The sequence below is a fragment of the Perna viridis genome, chromosome 8 (genome assembly GCF_037379345.1).
Source record: "Perna viridis isolate PV_CMFRI_1.1 ecotype Kerala chromosome 8, ASM3737934v1, whole genome shotgun sequence".
Taxonomy (NCBI): domain Eukaryota; kingdom Metazoa; phylum Mollusca; class Bivalvia; order Mytilida; family Mytilidae; genus Perna; species Perna viridis.
This window is the reverse complement of record NC_142452.1, coordinates 4,543,619-4,558,634: the sequence shown is the minus strand read 5'-3', so window position 1 is coordinate 4,558,634 and position 15,016 is coordinate 4,543,619. Positions and strand designations below refer to the sequence as shown.

Here is a 15,016-nt window from a genome sequence, read left to right as displayed (position 1 = left end):
TCTTTCTTCAACCCTTTTCCATGTTTCGTTGGTAATCCATGGTTTGCTGGTCTTTTCACTTCTGACCAATATTTGCTTAGCTGCCTCATTGTATATCTTGATATTCATATTCATATTTCAATAATGGGTCTTCCAGTATTTGGAATCTATTTCTCACTTCGATGTTGTACTTTTTCCTTACATCCACACTTTTGAGCTTGTTAAGATCATATCTTTCTCTTTTGTTTTTATCCTTGTCACCTTTGTTTTTGTCTTTGTCACTTTTGTTTTTATCCTTGTCACCTTTGTTTTTGTCCATGTCACCTTTGTTTTTTGACAGTTTGATTTTGATCTTTGTTCTTACTAAGTAATGGTCACTGTAAACATCTGCTCCTCTCATTTCTGTTGTGTCTAGTATTGATGTCCTCATATCCCCTCTTACCATCACATGATCGATCTGGTTTGCAGTTTTTCCATCAGGGAATTTCCAAGTTATCTTGTGTATTTCTCTGTGTGGAAATATAGAGTTCGTTATGATGAGGCCATTCATTTGGCAGAAATTGCATAATAATTCGTCATTTTTGTTTATCGTCCCACATCCATGCTTTCCTAACACCTCTTGCATATGACTGTTATCTTTGCTTATCTTTGCGTTCATGTCACCCATAACAATAAGCATGTCATGTTTATTACAGCCTGATACACTATCTTGTAGTTGATGGTAAAATTCCTGTTTCTCTTCCTCTCTAGCATCATTTGTTGGTGCGTAAGCTTGTATAACTGTCAACTTCTCATACTTTGAATAACATCTTGCTTTTATTGTTCTATTATTAATGGGTTTCCATTCCATCAGTGATTTCTTGGCTCTTTCACTCATCATTATTGCTACTCCACTGACTTGATGTTCTTCAACATCTCCTACATGTATCACTGTGTCTCCGTTTTGAAATTTGGTTTCACCTGATCCCTTCCATCTACTCTCACTTATACCTAGTATGTAAATACCATAGTTTTTCATTTCTTTTGCTACCTGTGCTGTTGTTTGCCATGTCTGCCATTGTTGTAACGTTCCAGCATTCTATGTATATATTCAGTTTTGGCGATACTATGGATCCTATTGGCTTTGGGGCTTCCTTTCGGCTTTCCCCCAAATGTGTCATATTTGATTTCTCAACATTACAACTATTTTGGGTTTCTTCAGCGTTTCTGGTTTTTGTAACAGGTTCTTTTTTTAAAGAGCTGGGTTGTTAGCGCAACGTCAAACTTCCACTCTGGCGGGTTGGGTTTTCTCTCTGGGTATTCCTTCCCATAGATTATCAAAGTTGTAAACGAATTGGTTTGACTTCATTTCTTTTCATTGAACACGTTGTTTTCTTTGTTTTCAGATATCTACATAATAACATTATAACAAAGATACCTAAAGGTTCATTGAATGGACAGACACAACTTAAATCGCTGGTTATATACAACAATAAGCTAACTGAAATAGCTGATGATCTATTTACAACAGTGACACATATTGTTTCAATGTACGTACGTAATACTTCAAATGCTTTATTTGATATAACAGATTTTCTCTGTATTTCAAGTGTGAAGGAAAGATAATAAAAATATCTAAATATGAGGGTAAAAATGTAAATTGAATTTTCCTTGATTATAGTTTTATATGTTACATGAAAAGCAACCATAACAAATTGTTACATTAATGAACTATTTTACAAAAGAGCTATAGATTAAAACTAGCTTCAAGACATCCTCCTAAAATTTTCCCACAATAAGTCTATTCTAAAAAATTATATATTTTCAGTGACATGCATAACAACATTATACAGAAAATACACGATGGTTCATTCACTGGATTGGATAAACTGAAGAAAATTGACCTGAGTAATAACCTTGTGCCATACTTTCCAGCCATTAATTTACCATCACTCGAAACCTTAAACCTGCAAAATAACAAAATAGAAAGTTTAGGAACGATCCAATCTTCTGAAAAACTTAGCACCATGTAAGCCATTATTAATTGAAAATTTATTTTACGGTTTATAATAACAATTTATTATTATTGTTGATTATCAGAAAAGCACGATAATGTTAAATCTACCACTTAAACTTAATAAATTATGATTTCTTCTCCGTAAATATTTTAGTCGATTGCTTTGGAATCATTTGTTATGTTTTACTGCAACACATGATTTCTATAGTATTCTAAGTTTAGTCAGCAAAAGCCAAATTCTCTGTTGTTATTTGATAATATGAATGAAAATTCCTCACTTATGAATAAAAGCATTGCTCATATTCTCTCAATGTTGATATACAGAGCTGATAACGACTAGAAACAGCTCTATTAAGATGAGTATCTGAAAAAAAAACATACCGTACCATCAAAATAGAAGTACAGAACCCAAAGACCTTCCAAAACACAGAAACATAGACAAATAACATAATATAACGTAAATAACATAATAACAAATACATGGAAACACTGAACATAAGGAAAACAAAGCAGTACACAAAAAATATAGCACTTGCAATATGAACTCCCGCCAATAAATAGTGACAAGGCGCCGAAAGAAGAGTAAACTTTAATTCGGATAAGAATGACGAGAGCAGCTAGCATGATATTCTAGATCCTTTAAATAATTTACGTTTTTTTTTACAGAAATTTCAGTGATAACCCATTAGGTTGTAATTGTGGTACTATTGAGAGTTTAATGGGTATTAAAAATGCACTTTCGTCAGACACCAAGTGTTCATCCCCTACGGGAGTTACTGGAGTGTTCCTATCCCCTACAAAAGAATCAGATCCATTGTATTACCAGAATATAGATAAAAAACGTTTTCAGTGTAGTAAGTATAAAAATAATTAAAATGAACTAAACCATGTGACACACATAAGCCCTGTAAAATATTTCAAATTGCAACATACGTTGACACCATAAAGAAATTATTATTTATTAGGGTTCTCAATGAACGCACTACCTTCAAGGCTTGTGTTGAATAGATAGATGTCAGACAGAAACACACGATCCTTTTATTCTTGCATTTTGTTGAATTATGTTTTTAAAATAGTTTGTGTAAATATTCCGAATAATGTTTCAGCCGCTCAAAGTCTAAAATCACATGGGGTGACGAGTACACGTATGACAATCAAATGGGACCGTCCTAAATTCATGTTCGAGTTGTTTGGTGATAACTCTACCAGTACGACGATTGCTGCAAGTGGTGCAACGTATGAAGTCTGGTGAGCTACACTGTTCATGTTAAGAATTCTTTTCTCCCTCCCATAGATGATAATTTCTCTATACCATTATTAACATGTGGTATCTTACTTTTACTTGATATTTCTCAAAAAGGCTTTTTAATGTTGTTTATGCAATATTTTTGTCTAGTTTTAAGGATGTGCAATTTTAGTAACCCTAACCCATAAAGAAGCGTTATAATAAACCTATCTGATCTTACGTAAGGTTATATATCAGAATCAAATAGAGAGTGTTTTGACATACATGTATTTACATTATAAAACAAGGTTTTGTACTTAATCTATGAAGCATAATAGGCTAATCATATGATGTTTTGACAGGTTATTCAGAACAATCTATTATCTTCTAGGGATTATCTAATTAGCTGCACCAGCACCACTGCCAGTACACTAGAGAAGATAGTTCGGGTGACGGCCCAACTCCCTCGCTACTGCTATGCCACATATTACAATGGACCTACTTGTGTAGATGAATGTCTGTACATTGATACATCCTCTAAGACCATTCAATGCAGTAACCCGTGTACCCCGACGCCTATAGACAAGACACCTATCTCTACAACAGACTGTGGGGCAGATTGCTTAGATTCAAACGGTTTAGTGAACAATGCAGGGTGTACTCGATCATGTATAAGATCGACTGCTGATATGTCTAATTGTAATACAGCATCTTATTATGAGGCGGAAGTTACATTTACAAGCAGTGATGGGTTACTGTCATTGACATCATACGAATGTACTATAAAAACCAGAATAGATGGGTACACTAGTGCAAGCAGCCTGCCTTTGTTTATCAGCACTCCGTCAATAACATCTTCACCCGGAAGTAATTATTTATTTTGTTTGATTTAAACCATGTTTTCATTAACCTGAGCGACATATAGTTATATGCAGATTTGTCATATTTCGCATTTACAAAAATATGAGTAGATTGCAAAAATGCTAATTATATATATATTAGCAGCATTAGCATCAAATATATGGGAAGATCTAAATCTTGAAATTTGTAATTTAAATTAAGATAAATATGACAACTAAAGTCTGATATAATTCGGTATCACACAAGTCTGACTACTGTGTCGGTTAATACCATCCAAGACCTTAGGACCAAAAGCAGTGACATCAACCCAGTGGTTATAAATTACGAAAATACCAATCAAATAAATTGTTAATTTTGATAGGCTTTATACGTGTTTCAAGGAGTTATCTCTCATCATCAGCATTAGCATCAAGTATATGGATGATATAAGAAGATATAAGTCAAAAAATATTTGTATACAAGAAGTACTCAATACCAAAATTATCGAAAAAGGAAGCCTTAAACAATCAGCGAGATGTTTTACCATGTGTAATAGAAGGAATGAAGCCTCAGTAATTGGTTTATTTTGAAATCTTGTAATACAGTAAGTTTTGTCAAAAATGACGAATGAAATCAGATAGAATTCGGGCTCTGACAAGTCTGACTACTGGGTTGGTGAATACACTCGAGGACCTTATGTGCACCAACACTGTCATCGTTCCAGTGTACAGTGACATATGTGACATGTGACATATATGTACCAGTAAAGTAAACATACCGGAAGTCATAGACGAAACCTGATGGAGAGACGGACAAATGACTGGACGTTACTATAGTTTCCTTGGTATATTTATAACGTTTTTTGCATGCAAGTCATTTTGTCCGAACAATAAACAAGTTCTACAGTTAAACTTTATACTAATTAAAAATATCGAATGTATTGAGGATATTCTCTGCTCTGTTTAAGAATAACAAGGACGTTGTGAAATCGTTTAGTATTTTTTTTCATGTTTGATCAATATAAGTGGACAAAATATGGCTCAGTATGCCCAATTTTGAGATATGATTCAAAGGCGGGAAAAATAGGTTTTGTCTAAGTAAGGTCTATCTATTAAAAGCACAGAAGTAACAAGGATTTCATGAAAAAAATCTTCTCAAATAAAATTTAAGTGTGTTTAATGAAATTATGAAAAGAAAGTGAGGGTCACTGGGGTACTACTATCTGGCTATGAAATGGATAAAACCAGAGGAGTCCGAAGTCTGACGAAAATGGCTGAACATGAGCAGCGAACTTCCTTAAGGGACTTTGTATCATGCTCTTTGAAACGGGAAATTTATTGTTTCCTATGCCAAAGGACGTTTTTATTGCAAAACCGTTTTTTTTTCAAACTATTGTTATACTTCGACTTTATTTCATTTTAAGACCCATCCATTGGATCAACAGACGTTGTTGTAGATATAGTATACTACGATTTCAGCGCTGGAAACGATGATTTTTCTACAACGACCGGTTTGCTGCCTAGGAGTCCATACCACGTTGTCAGTCCACTGGGCTCGTGGTTGGCATTTTCTGATGATCCGACATCTGATACGGTTTCTGATTGGTTCAGATCTTCTACATCCAACCACGTCAAAAATGATGAGCTTGTTCTGAAGCATGACACCGATGTGACATCAGCAACTGTTCATATGTACGTATTTGAATGTTATTACAATCACTTACTATAAATGGTTGCTTGACTATTTTAATTATAATGTTTAATAAATGTTCATTATCTTGGTACCTTATCCATTAAAAAGGGGCTATTTACAGGTACGCTCTCATCATCCTTTTTTTTTTGTATTTTCAAGGTGAAATTTTTATTGATACTTACTATACAATACAAACCACCAGGAAGTAAAATACACTGCTGAAATCAATGGACTGCAGTCTAGGAAAAACACATTTGGAATATTTAATTAAATATGAAATTTTGTGTTTGACAGGTTTTGGTCTGATAAGTTCTATCCTCTAGACAACTTTGGTTATGAATCAGAGGGACAAATAGACTGTTCAGGAGGGCTACACAATTTTGCGTAAGTATTGAGTTTAAACAATTGCTTCTTCTTTCAATAGAAGAAAATATAGCAATTTATAGATAAAAGTATTTCGCGAAAAGTCTCAACACCAGCTGTTTTGTAAGCATCTAAACAGATCACCTCAACTGTCGATTGCCGGTATAGTTTAGAAGTAATTTTCTGCATTCAAATTACACGTGTTCTTAAGATTCACAACCTTAATTACGAACTTTTTGGCCCAAAAATATTTGCCGCATTGGAGATTACTTAAAAAATCGATTCTTTAGTTCAAGTAATAAATACACTAACATTCCAAATAGAAAGAACAGGGCAAACCTGTACTTTTAGTTTTATGCAAAAAAAAAAAAAAAAAACAAACAAAAAAAAACATTTTTTTTTTATTCAAACATTAATTCGTCAACTTGTACAAGTTATTATACGCCAAAAGATTATTAATTCTTGTCTGTTCATGAAAATCTTGTGCTAAGAAAAAATTAAGATGATGAAATACGTAAAGCTAATAACTGGTAACTATTTACAGTTTTACGTCAACGATCAGGACAGGAATAAAGTACTCAGGAACAGAGAAAATAACAATAGGAGGTGGGGATGAATTTTGGTTGTTTATTGATAAACAGCTCATTGTGGAATTGATAGCGGACAGGACATCAGGGCAAATAGCTTGTCAAGTAATCGACCTCTCAATTGCAAAAGGCAAGTGTGATTTTTATATTAAAAAGATATCCCGTGGTGTTTACTCCCTCTAAGAAATACGAATTTTCGGTTTGATGGTATAAACATTTATGAAAAAGACATTTAAACCTTAAAAAGACGAAGGACAGTTGTTAATAATAAAATTTGTTTATGTCTGTATTAATTTTAGATGAATTTAGTAAACTAAAGTTTTTGTTTACCTTAAAGAATTCAAATCTCCAATTTACTCTATGATAGCGGTTCACATATCCTTTTTTAACAGATAATGGTATGTTTGCGAAATTTGAAGGTGATGTTATAGATGGAGAATGCACTAACATGCATCCAAAACCTTCTTCTGCATTTAAACTACCGATGAAGGTTTGTGGTATAATTATGATTCAATTTCTTGTTCCTATCACTAAATAAATAAGGAGTTTCCAAAAACTTCTTCATGCATGTTTCGGATGTCATTTTATAATAGGCAGGTATTCTGCAAATACAGTTAAATGCATGACATATACACCATACCTATTCTCATGATATTTATTGAAGTGCAGGAAAATCTTAATGGGTCTTAATGAATAAAATGTTTAATACAGCTTACCTTTGAAAAAAAAAAATTCTAATTAATCCTTGCCATATTACAGATTGGAGAAACATACCTGTTTGAGATATTCCACGCGGAGAGACAAGGATGTTCATCAGAACTTTTGATACGTTTAGAGAATGTGTATCTGTCTATACATGACGGCGATGACCCTCCGTTTCATTATAAGTTCTACGTAAATGAAAATGTTCATACAAACGCAATCGTTGGAGAATTTCCGGCGTGGGATGTTTATCATACAGGACCATCGTATCAAGTGGAATTGACAACAGGTAGTATACAATAATGGGTAGCACTATAACAATTGATCAAATGTCTTAATAATTCAATTCGATTACCTTGAAGTATGTTTCAAATACAAAATACGAAATGAAATGCAAGAATCGTTTGTTTTGCATACAACATTAAAGGAATATTGTTTTTATTCGTAGGGAACGAAGCGAGACATTTTATATTGAAGGAAGACACGAATGCCAACAGAAATCTTGCCAATACTCCTGAGCAACCTACATACACATACAGGGAAATATACGGGCTAAATGTTTCCTATGTCGGTATGTTTTTATATGATGTTACACTTTAATATCAGTAGGATGTATGGTGTTTGATTAAATCATGAAACTTTGATAGGTAATTTATCATTATTTTCGATTGTATTTCATGCATTTTGTTAAATGCTTATGCATTATGTTTGCTACTCAGATGTTTTTAAATACCTGTATAATCTAATATAATTGTTGAATCTTTTTATTGTTACTACTATAATTTTTTTTCAGTGTGGTTGTTTTCCCCTGATACAGCTCTTGAATGGTATAAACTTCCCATTTACTTCATATACCACCACCCCCCCATTCTCCATTGTCTCAATCCTCTTTCCTAATAGAAATTTACCCATTTCCAATAGATATACCCCTCCTGTAATAAAAACTTACTGCATTTGTCTTTTATCAATTATTTACATTTTAAATTGAATTTATTATTTGAAAATCTTTAAGATTTAAATTTTTACATTTTTTTTAATAAACAATCTAACATTTACTGTTTCAATGCCTCTTGTATGGTCATTTTTAGAATGTCTGATTGACTCAGTACCTATGGTGGAAAGTAGTATTCCAGGTGCAGAACTGTTCACATTATCAACATTGAATGCTTTGGTCACACTGTCTACTGAACTAGATTATGAAGTTATGCAGGATTACATACTTCATCTGAACATAAAAGACCTTGGCAGTAATAAGGAGGGATCACTAGTTCTAAAGGTAAAACTATTTTCTCTAATGGTTTTATCTCTGTTATTGCTTGTGCTACATTTAATTATATCTATATTAACGTCATAATTTTATTTTTATATTGATTTGACGTACTACAGAAAGAATGAGTTTATAGTGAACAAATTGGATTGCTACTAGGTAATTACCTGCAGTGAACGTATATGTCATTCAGCAACTCACCCCAGAAGCTTTGAGTCTATAAAATATTTCATATTCACTAATTAACAGTTGAAACATGACATGTTTCCATTATGTCTGATACTTATATATTTTTGTACTTCTTCATCAAGGTATCAGTAACTGATTATAACGACAACTGCCCACAACTAAATGTGACTGGAGACGTGTTCATCACGCCTCAGCCTCTGTTACAGTTACCACCGCTAATGTCAGTAACTGCATCTGATGTTGATAGTGGAGTTAATGCAGAATATACTTACTACGTTTCACATGTACACACCGAGAGGTAAATCTGTTCATTTTTCGGATACGAAAATATAGAATTAAAAGGTTAACAATTATGTTATGTACGTTTATTTAGGGCAACCATAATTATAACCAAATTTCATATACCTTTTAAAGCTTTTGATTTCCGTTGGTCGGAAGAACGTTCTGCTAGAATTGATTTCATACGTCAAATTCCGTTTTATTGTTGCAGATGAAGTTTCAGTAAAACTATTCTACTCAATGTCAAAGAAGCATTGATTTTTCTTTACACTTGAAATATCTCTTGCGAGTCCTATAAGAAAACAGTAATAAAATTAAATTAAAATGAAATGAAAGATAATAATCTTTCGAATGCCTTATAAATTAATGATTGGAATATGTATTAGTAAATGAAAAACATTGTCATTTGTAGTCCAGAGATAGATTATTCAGAATCTTTGGATATACGTCGTGAAGTCTATAATTCCACAACTGAACTAACGGTAACCCTAGCTGTTATAGACAATGGAACCCCGCCGTTGGGTAGTGCAATTAATGTCACTGTCAATATCAGTAACACTTGTCTTCTGAACGAACATCTTGACAAGACAAATTATACCTTTCTTGTCAACGAGACGACTGGTGATTTGTACCTCCGAATTCCAGGATATTGGATCGTTAATTTTAGTAAGTGTCTGTAAATTTAAACTAACAATAGTATTAGTCATATTTTTAAAAATTTATAAGAATGAACACCCAAGCAAACAACGGTCATCATCACTGGTGTACATATAATCAGATACATTAATTCAGTATTTGTGAAACCAAGAATGTCCAATGATTGATATTAGATTCAAATAACCGTTGGTTAGTGCATGCAAAATCACAAAAGAGGGTACGAATACCACAACTGAATTTAGGACGTTGTAATATAGACTAACATTTTAACTTGCAACAAAAATAGTATAAACTATTTTGATCTTTGGAAGGCATGACATTTCACATCAGAATTACATGTGTATAAACATATGTACAACTTACAACAGTAAATACTCATGCAATTGTCTTATTCCAGAATGCTCTGATGACATTGGTCTTGCCTCTGGAATTGTTCGTGATGAACTGATAACAGCATCATCCTTTAGAAGTTTCTTAACAAAGCCTGAACGGGGACGACTGAATCTTACAGCGTCAACTCGTAAGTATAACAATTTGTAATTCGTGAGTGTGTGTGTGTGTGTGTGTAACCGTTCCAAACAATAAAGACTTAAATATCGCTTTAACTAAGAACGGTTTGTAAATAAGTGAAGGATTTTTTATTTAATTTTGTTGTACTAGGGATACATCATACAATGATGTTCATTCTACAAAGATGAAATACCGACACACAAACAAAGAGCAATGGACCGACATTCTTATTTTGTTAAATTCTAATGATTACACGACAAATACTGGGAGTTTTGATCGTTCTAATTGTACCCACTGCTTGTCGATCTGTTTATGTACTCTTATTATAAGACTTATTAACTTATTGGTTGAAAGAAAGATAAACATTGATCCTTCAATTTAAGTTTAAGCTACTTGGAAGAAGGTCAGTTATTAAATACTCCTAGTCTGTCATTTTTTTAATCTGAAATCTGTCTCAAAGACTTTCAGACCCTGACACCGAGAATTCATCCTTAACACCCTTATATCATGATGTTTTAAAGATATCGACGGAAAGGAAAACCCATAACTAGACTAAGACAACAGCGATTAGTATCATTTAAATGTGTGAATTTAGTAAGGCTCATACGTATTGCAAATACTAAAAAAAGGCTACACGAAACCAAACCTCTTTAAGAAAGATTTCGAAACGAGGTTATTTTATCACGGGACAAAATTCATTTTTTCAAAAGTACTTCGCTCAATAATATGCGGTGGATCTTTCTAAAACAGCAAAGGACGCTTATCCTGCTGGTCTTTCTTGTCACAACTCGATGAATACACAACTTACAAAGAAAGAACAGCCCAGACTAAACTTAAAACTTAAGATCGTTTTTTCTTTAAGTAGTGTATTTATTAACGTTAGTAGTATTTATGTTGTTATGTCTTGTTTTCATGGTTTAGTCTTTTTCCGCGAATCGTAACAATATTGATAATTGGTTTAATTAAGATTTGAGTACTATTACTCAACATGTTTACTGTAGTGTAGTTTGACTACATATTTAAACTTAGTTTATTTCAATCAGGATAACTTTGAAGGAATAAAACCAAAGTGAAAGTAGAATTACTTGCAATACAAAATTTAAATTATTAAGACAAAATACTAAACCATAAATGTATGTTTATATATAGAAAATGCAACTCAATTGGTTGATTAAGTATAAAAAATGTAATATCTTAACATTTAGAACTGCGAGTAAAATATTTACGATACAGAATATACTGACTAGAGAAGAACCCGTCTTGCTTTGCCGTTACCTTAATTATTAATTATTGTTATGGTATTTTTTTCAGCTGAATTTGGGCCATTATCAGGCGGCTGGATCGCTGCTGAAAGTGATACTAACCCATATATTCAGGTCGACTTAGAGGCACCATACAAAGTAACAAAGGTACAAACTCAGGGGCAAGAGGATGAACCTAATTGGATCGAGGCTTTTCAGATACTGTACTCAGATTATGGGCACGATTGGAATGTATATCATGATTCCACTGGAGAATATGTAATTATATCAGAAATTTATATTTATATATTTAACCAAAATATTTTTCAATATTCATTAATAAGTGATTGCTCCAGCCCTATATCGTAACCCTATATCACATACCTTATATTACACCCATAGATATATATCATATACAATATATCAAACTCCTAGACCCATATCGCATCACTACTCGAAACACATTTGGAGTGTAGTTAAAATGTATGATGTAATGAACATTATATCTCTGTTTCATATGCCATATCAACCCTCGACTTATATTACCCTCGGGGCGGTAGCTCTTGCGGTGCTATAGAAATCTTGGGTTTATATGGCATACGATACAGAATTTGGCATATTATATGCAGTATATCTAACTTCTATCGGCATAATATCGATATTGTTTATCATACATGTGCGTCAAATGAAATTGACAACTATTAAAGACCGGAATGCATAGTTAAAAGAAGATACAAGACAAATAAGCATCACCAAATCTGAATGATATACATTATAATTCATTCGATGCTTTTATACTGATATATTAGATGTAACAACTCAAAATTCAACTTATAGAATGACCTATTCTAACTTTAAAACCAAGTTATAGTTACAGGAACTAAATTTATATATATGCGTGCGTGAAAATAATTCAAATTTACTTATATGAAACGGGACTGGATTTATGGCCTCCAGAACACAGTGGATTATTAATCTTCATTGAGGTCTAACGCAATGAATGAAACAAACAGAAGATCCTACAAACACAGATAAAACAATATGAATATAAGTGCTAGAAACAATAACTAAAACTGGTCAATGGAATTTTACAAAGTAGCATTTATGACAAATAACAGAAAGAAAAAAACACTAACTTTGCATATGAATATTATACAACTTTTTATGACACACAATAATATGAAATCATAATCAATGTGCTTAGAAGTAGAATTCAAAATTCAACTGAATACAAAATAACATACAAGAGTGTATCCTGAAACACACAAAAATTGTGAAAAGCACTTAATAATATATTGATCTCATATTTAGAAATAATGAAACACATTCATACTAATCTGCTTAAAAGACTCAAATACGGTCATTAAAAGCTATTTTATATTTTAAATGTTTAACGTTTTAAACTTTAACTTTAATTTAGTTTAATATGCTTTACACATTCATAAAGAACAGACTCATCCTACAGACTTATTCACAAATTCTTTCTAACATTCACACATATATCAATATGCCCTTTTAAAATACAGACGGTTAAGTAGTGATAAAAGAAATGAAGAAAACTAACCTTCAAGACAAACTTATCCCGGGACCACTGCTAAATATAAAAATGTTCTATACAGAAATCAAGATGTCTGCCTTCCTGGACCAAAATCTAATTGACAATGAATCAATACGTGGCTTATTACAAAAGATATCTCTTCAAAACTACATGTGATCAAACAGTCCAATTACGACGCAAATCAATAGAACACACCTGAGATATACAATAATAACCTAATAGTAGAAATCAAATGACCAGACATTCAAAACTGAACACTAATAACTATCAATGGCTACAGTTACACAGAAAAGTAAATATCAACAGGAATAAATGTCATTAATTCAACTCATAAATATACAAACATATCAAATGAAAATGATAATTAACATAAATAAAATAAACATTATCATAATGTAATATGAAATTTAGTCATTCTTAACCATAGGTGGCAAGCGCCTCTCTTCTTTATAAAAAATGTGCAAAGAAACTTCAAAACTACATAAATAATACACAAATTATCTCTACTAAATATTTTTTTTCTGTTTAACATTTTAAAAAGTTAAAAGAGATATTTACTTCATAAATTATTTTTGTATTAGTACATTTTTCACATTATCAGCCCCTTTATTAACCCATGACAGTGCATTGCAGATATTTTTAGGAAACAATGACCAAAATTCTGTAAAAATCCTTGCACTTAATCCTCCTATATTTGGAAGATACATACGTATCAATCCAAGGAATTGGACAGGAAGTGCTGCGCTGAGAATGGAGTTGTCAGGATGCTCTCAAGCTGAACAGTACCACTGTACGTTTTCATTATTTATATTTTTCAAACAAAAATTAAAGTAAATACCGACAAATGCTGAAAATCGAGAGTAGTACACGGCACACATTTTTAAAGTATCAAACATCGGAATCTTATTTTTTGTGTTTAAATTGTTCATGTTTCCAATCACATATTTATTCCCGCGACATTATGTATTATAACTTCCTAAATTTCATCTGTACTCGTCCTGTATTATACATGTATACCAATACATATTTCCATTTTTGTGATAGTTTTATGGTTGTTTATTTGTTTTAGTTGAATAATGTCTGGCCAGTATTATGAATCTGAGTATAGATTTTAAAAGCTTTGATGTAAAAATATCTGTTTGCATTGAGTGAAGATGCCAATTAACATTTTCACGTAAGGAACATGAACAAAGCAAACGTTTGCCCTGAAGACTTTCATTGAAATGAATTACCTGAAAAAATAAACTGTTTGATATACACTTGTGATGAAAGAGTTATATTTTTCCAAAAAATAATGTCAAAATTAAGCATTCCTTAATTTGTTTGGTAATATATAGATGATACTTCTTGTGAGAGATGCTATACATCGTTCTACTGTCTTGGAGACGGACTTGCCCGTACCTGTGGTAGATGTGAAAACACCTCCTTGAATTGTACCAGGTCATTGACTGAGCATTCATTTGGGGCAGCATCAGAATGCTCAGCTTGCCCTAAAGGATGGGTTTGTATAGTTTGACTGTATATGCATAGCTGCAAGAAATGCTGCGTATATATCTTAGTGAAATTAATAATGACCCTGCTTGATTCGTTCTATTTGCATTTCTATACCAAATAGAACACCATCTATTCATCTTTTTGTAACATATATAGTATGTTTGGTATTGGCTTTGTATAGTGGATTTTAGTTTAAAATGTGTTTAATATTTGAGTGATGCTTTACTTTTCTGTTAAAGCCAATACAATTTGAATGAGCCTAAACTTGCTATTAAAATAGCCTGTTTTAATATAAGATTATGATGGTATGTGAAGTTAAACGGAATAAAGACATATGTATCGAACATATTTCTTTTTCAGCACTTTCATATAATCTAAATGATTAAGGAGAACGATTTTTGGTATACCGTTGATTGTTAATCGTAAATGTCCATACA

General features: G+C 32.3%; 1 protein-coding gene across 1 annotated transcript in view; it reads left to right on the top strand.

The window, feature by feature from the left end:
• LOC148609022 (uncharacterized) overlaps positions 1-15,016 on the top strand; it is a 60,073-nt gene that overhangs the window by 25,344 nt on the left and 19,713 nt on the right. Inside the window, exons 23-40 of the mRNA XM_088540506.1 lie at positions 1,365-1,508; positions 1,787-1,987; positions 2,642-2,829; positions 3,082-3,223; positions 3,592-4,067; positions 5,464-5,731; positions 6,027-6,116; positions 6,640-6,812; positions 7,075-7,172; positions 7,442-7,673; positions 7,833-7,955; positions 8,473-8,660; positions 8,963-9,138; positions 9,532-9,785; positions 10,174-10,296; positions 11,598-11,806; positions 13,719-13,875; positions 14,423-14,586. Of these exons, the coding sequence (XP_088396632.1) occupies positions 1,365-1,508; positions 1,787-1,987; positions 2,642-2,829; positions 3,082-3,223; positions 3,592-4,067; positions 5,464-5,731; positions 6,027-6,116; positions 6,640-6,812; positions 7,075-7,172; positions 7,442-7,673; positions 7,833-7,955; positions 8,473-8,660; positions 8,963-9,138; positions 9,532-9,785; positions 10,174-10,296; positions 11,598-11,806; positions 13,719-13,875; positions 14,423-14,586 (3,406 nt within the window). The remainder of the gene's footprint in view (positions 1-1,364; positions 1,509-1,786; positions 1,988-2,641; positions 2,830-3,081; positions 3,224-3,591; positions 4,068-5,463; positions 5,732-6,026; positions 6,117-6,639; positions 6,813-7,074; positions 7,173-7,441; positions 7,674-7,832; positions 7,956-8,472; positions 8,661-8,962; positions 9,139-9,531; positions 9,786-10,173; positions 10,297-11,597; positions 11,807-13,718; positions 13,876-14,422; positions 14,587-15,016) is intronic.